A 2,608-nucleotide genomic window follows, 5' to 3' on the forward strand; every position below is an offset into this window, starting at 1 on the left:
AGTGATGATGTATGAATATTAATAAGTGATGATGTATGAATATTAATAAGTGATGATGTATGAATATTAATAAGTGATGATGTATGAATATTAATAAGTGATGATGTATGAATATTAATAAGTGATGATGTATGAATATTAATAAGTGATGATGTATGAATATTAATAAGTGATGATGTATGAATATTAATAAGTGATGATGTATGAATATTAATAAGTGATGATGTATGAATATTAATAAGTGATGTTGTTATTACCACCCAAATTGTTCTTACCTTTATTCCATAAGGTATTCCAAGGTCACGTCTTTAGGTCATGGATTCTTTACCATATATTAATAATACAGTAGTCTATTACTACGACTACCTCTAACGTTATAACGTAGGATTAGTAATAGCAGCCAATGTAGAGTTAACAACAACATTCCTGCCACCATGACCATTATCACGGCGATACTACTCTTGTTTACTACTACTACATCCCCCTTTCTGCTACTATCCTGCTATGCCGCTGCTGCTACTGCATCTTCTACTACTATGGAGGTAGTGAATGGTGAGTCTAGTGAGGTGAGTAGTATTGTTATTGTGGTAGGGTCATCGTCATCATCCTCCCTCAATGAGATGTTCTCTGGGCTTTGTCTTCTCCTCGGGTAAAGGTGTGAAGACTAAGGTGGTTGTCGGGGCAAGGATTCGCATGGAGCATAAAGTAGCCCATGGTGGTCGAACGTCGTCGAAGAAGAAGAGTATAAAGGCAGCAGTCTACAATGCCGAGCTAACACATGTCAGTATTGCCGAAGAAAACTCCGAAGAAGGGTAGTACTACTACTACTCCTCTTCAAATATTTACATCATGTTATTATTACTTGTCATCATCATCAGGTTGTGCAGGCTGCAAAGCTACCTCAATCCTCCGGATAGAGATCGTCGTCATCGTCGTGATTCCCCTCATATCAAATATCCTCATAATAATGATATGGTGCTAGAAGCATGCGAGAAGTACATCGTACAGCTTGGTTATGATCGTGAATTCAAAGGAGATATGCATTCTGATGCCGACTGGAAGAACATACATATCCTCGAATCTAGCACTAAAAAGACGGAGGGAGATAAGGCACTGTTCGCTATTTATAATGTGCTCCTTGCCACTGATGTTGCAACAACAACAACATCGGGTCGTGCGCAACTTGCTGCCGTGACATGGTCCAATGATGTTGCTAAGGTAAGGAATTCTGCAATCATTTTGGGCTTCTAGTATGATGCTACTTATCATGCTGTGTATCAGGCAACGTTAAAAGCTACTGTAAGTGGTAGAGATATGAAACTCGACAAGATCGTCACAAATCTGCCATACCTAAGGTGAGCTATTATTATCATCATCAGTAGTAGTAGCATGACTTGGAGAATCTTGTTATGTAGCGAACGACGATGTCTTGATCTCATCTTTACAATAAACGTCGATGCTCTTGAGGTAGCACAAGCAGTGGAAGCACGGTATGATGATACTGGCCCGACAATGAGCATGAAGTCGATTCTTTTTGCAAGAGCACAAGCCTTGATTAATATGGATAAAGAGAGAGCAAAGCGTCTGGGTATTGATGAACAGCCCCAACCAGGACCTGGTCCTAAACTAGCAGGGACGATAATCAGAGCGATTCATGCCGGCCTCATTGGGGAATCTGCGATTCTCTAATAAAACACCCGTTTTTTAATGTATGCACCACCACAGCCAATTCATCTTGTTCTTATCCATGTGTTGTTATCCATGTGTTGTTATCCATGTGTTGTTATCCATGTGTTGTTGTTCTTATCCATGTGTTGTTATCCATGTGTTGTTATCCATGTGTTGTTGTTCTTATCCATGTTGTTATTGTTATTCATGCTGATGTAGTGTTGACAGGGTTTGGGAATACCGTAAAGGGGAGTCAATAATCTCGAGAGTCAGTGCTCGGTCATCCACTCTAGACTTAATATCCGATACCAACAACAGTCGGTTTGCCGTCCATATGCTCTTAGGGCCCTCAAGCAAGATCTATATCGGTTATCAAGTCGGATATTTCCAATTCTAATATCACCACGCTAGGCTAAATGATGTAAAGTGACATCATTGGAGAACCAGCTCGAGAGAAACGGCTGTTGTTATCTTTTGAAATCTGTAACTTACGTCTTACAGACTGTAAGACGAGGCCCACTAATACACTACGACAACACCAAGCATTATTTCCTCTTGTGAAGAGGTTATTAATATAAAACAAGACTATGAGGTTGGCGTCAATATTTCGAAGACATTAAATATAGTGTGAGTGGGGAGGGTATCATATCACTTATCACAAGAGATCTGTTCACATAGACGACGACAAGATAACCGGGTTTGATAACGTAGACATCTTACTATTATTATCAGCATTGGATGTGTTAATGATGAGAAGGAGGTGATAGAAGTGATAACCAATAGGGATGAAGTTGTACTACTAGTCCGTCTAGCACAAACCTTGATGTATAATATGTATCCAGAGGAGGGTATTCAGTTCCCTAATAGTCTTGATGAAGTACCTCTAAAAGTGATGAAGGAGGGCTATCATGGTGCATTGGCGACTAGAACTAGGTTGTAA

At 39.7% G+C, this 2,608-nt stretch overlaps 1 protein-coding gene across 1 annotated transcript; it reads left to right on the forward strand.

Moving 5' to 3' along the window:
* Positions 1-434: 434 nt before the first annotated feature.
* Pmar_PMAR027052 (hypothetical protein) lies at positions 435-1,359 on the forward strand (the record flags this gene model as incomplete). Its single annotated transcript, XM_002779456.1, has 4 exons — positions 435-542; positions 592-812; positions 879-1,218; positions 1,282-1,359. 4 exons carry the CDS (start codon positions 435-437, stop codon positions 1,357-1,359), a joined length of 747 nt encoding a protein of 248 aa, XP_002779502.1.
* Positions 1,360-2,608: the final 1,249 nt, after the last annotated feature.

This window comes from Perkinsus marinus, assembly GCF_000006405.1.
Source record: "Perkinsus marinus ATCC 50983 genomic scaffold scf_1104296947142, whole genome shotgun sequence".
Classification (NCBI taxonomy): Eukaryota; Perkinsozoa; order Perkinsida; family Perkinsidae; genus Perkinsus; species Perkinsus marinus.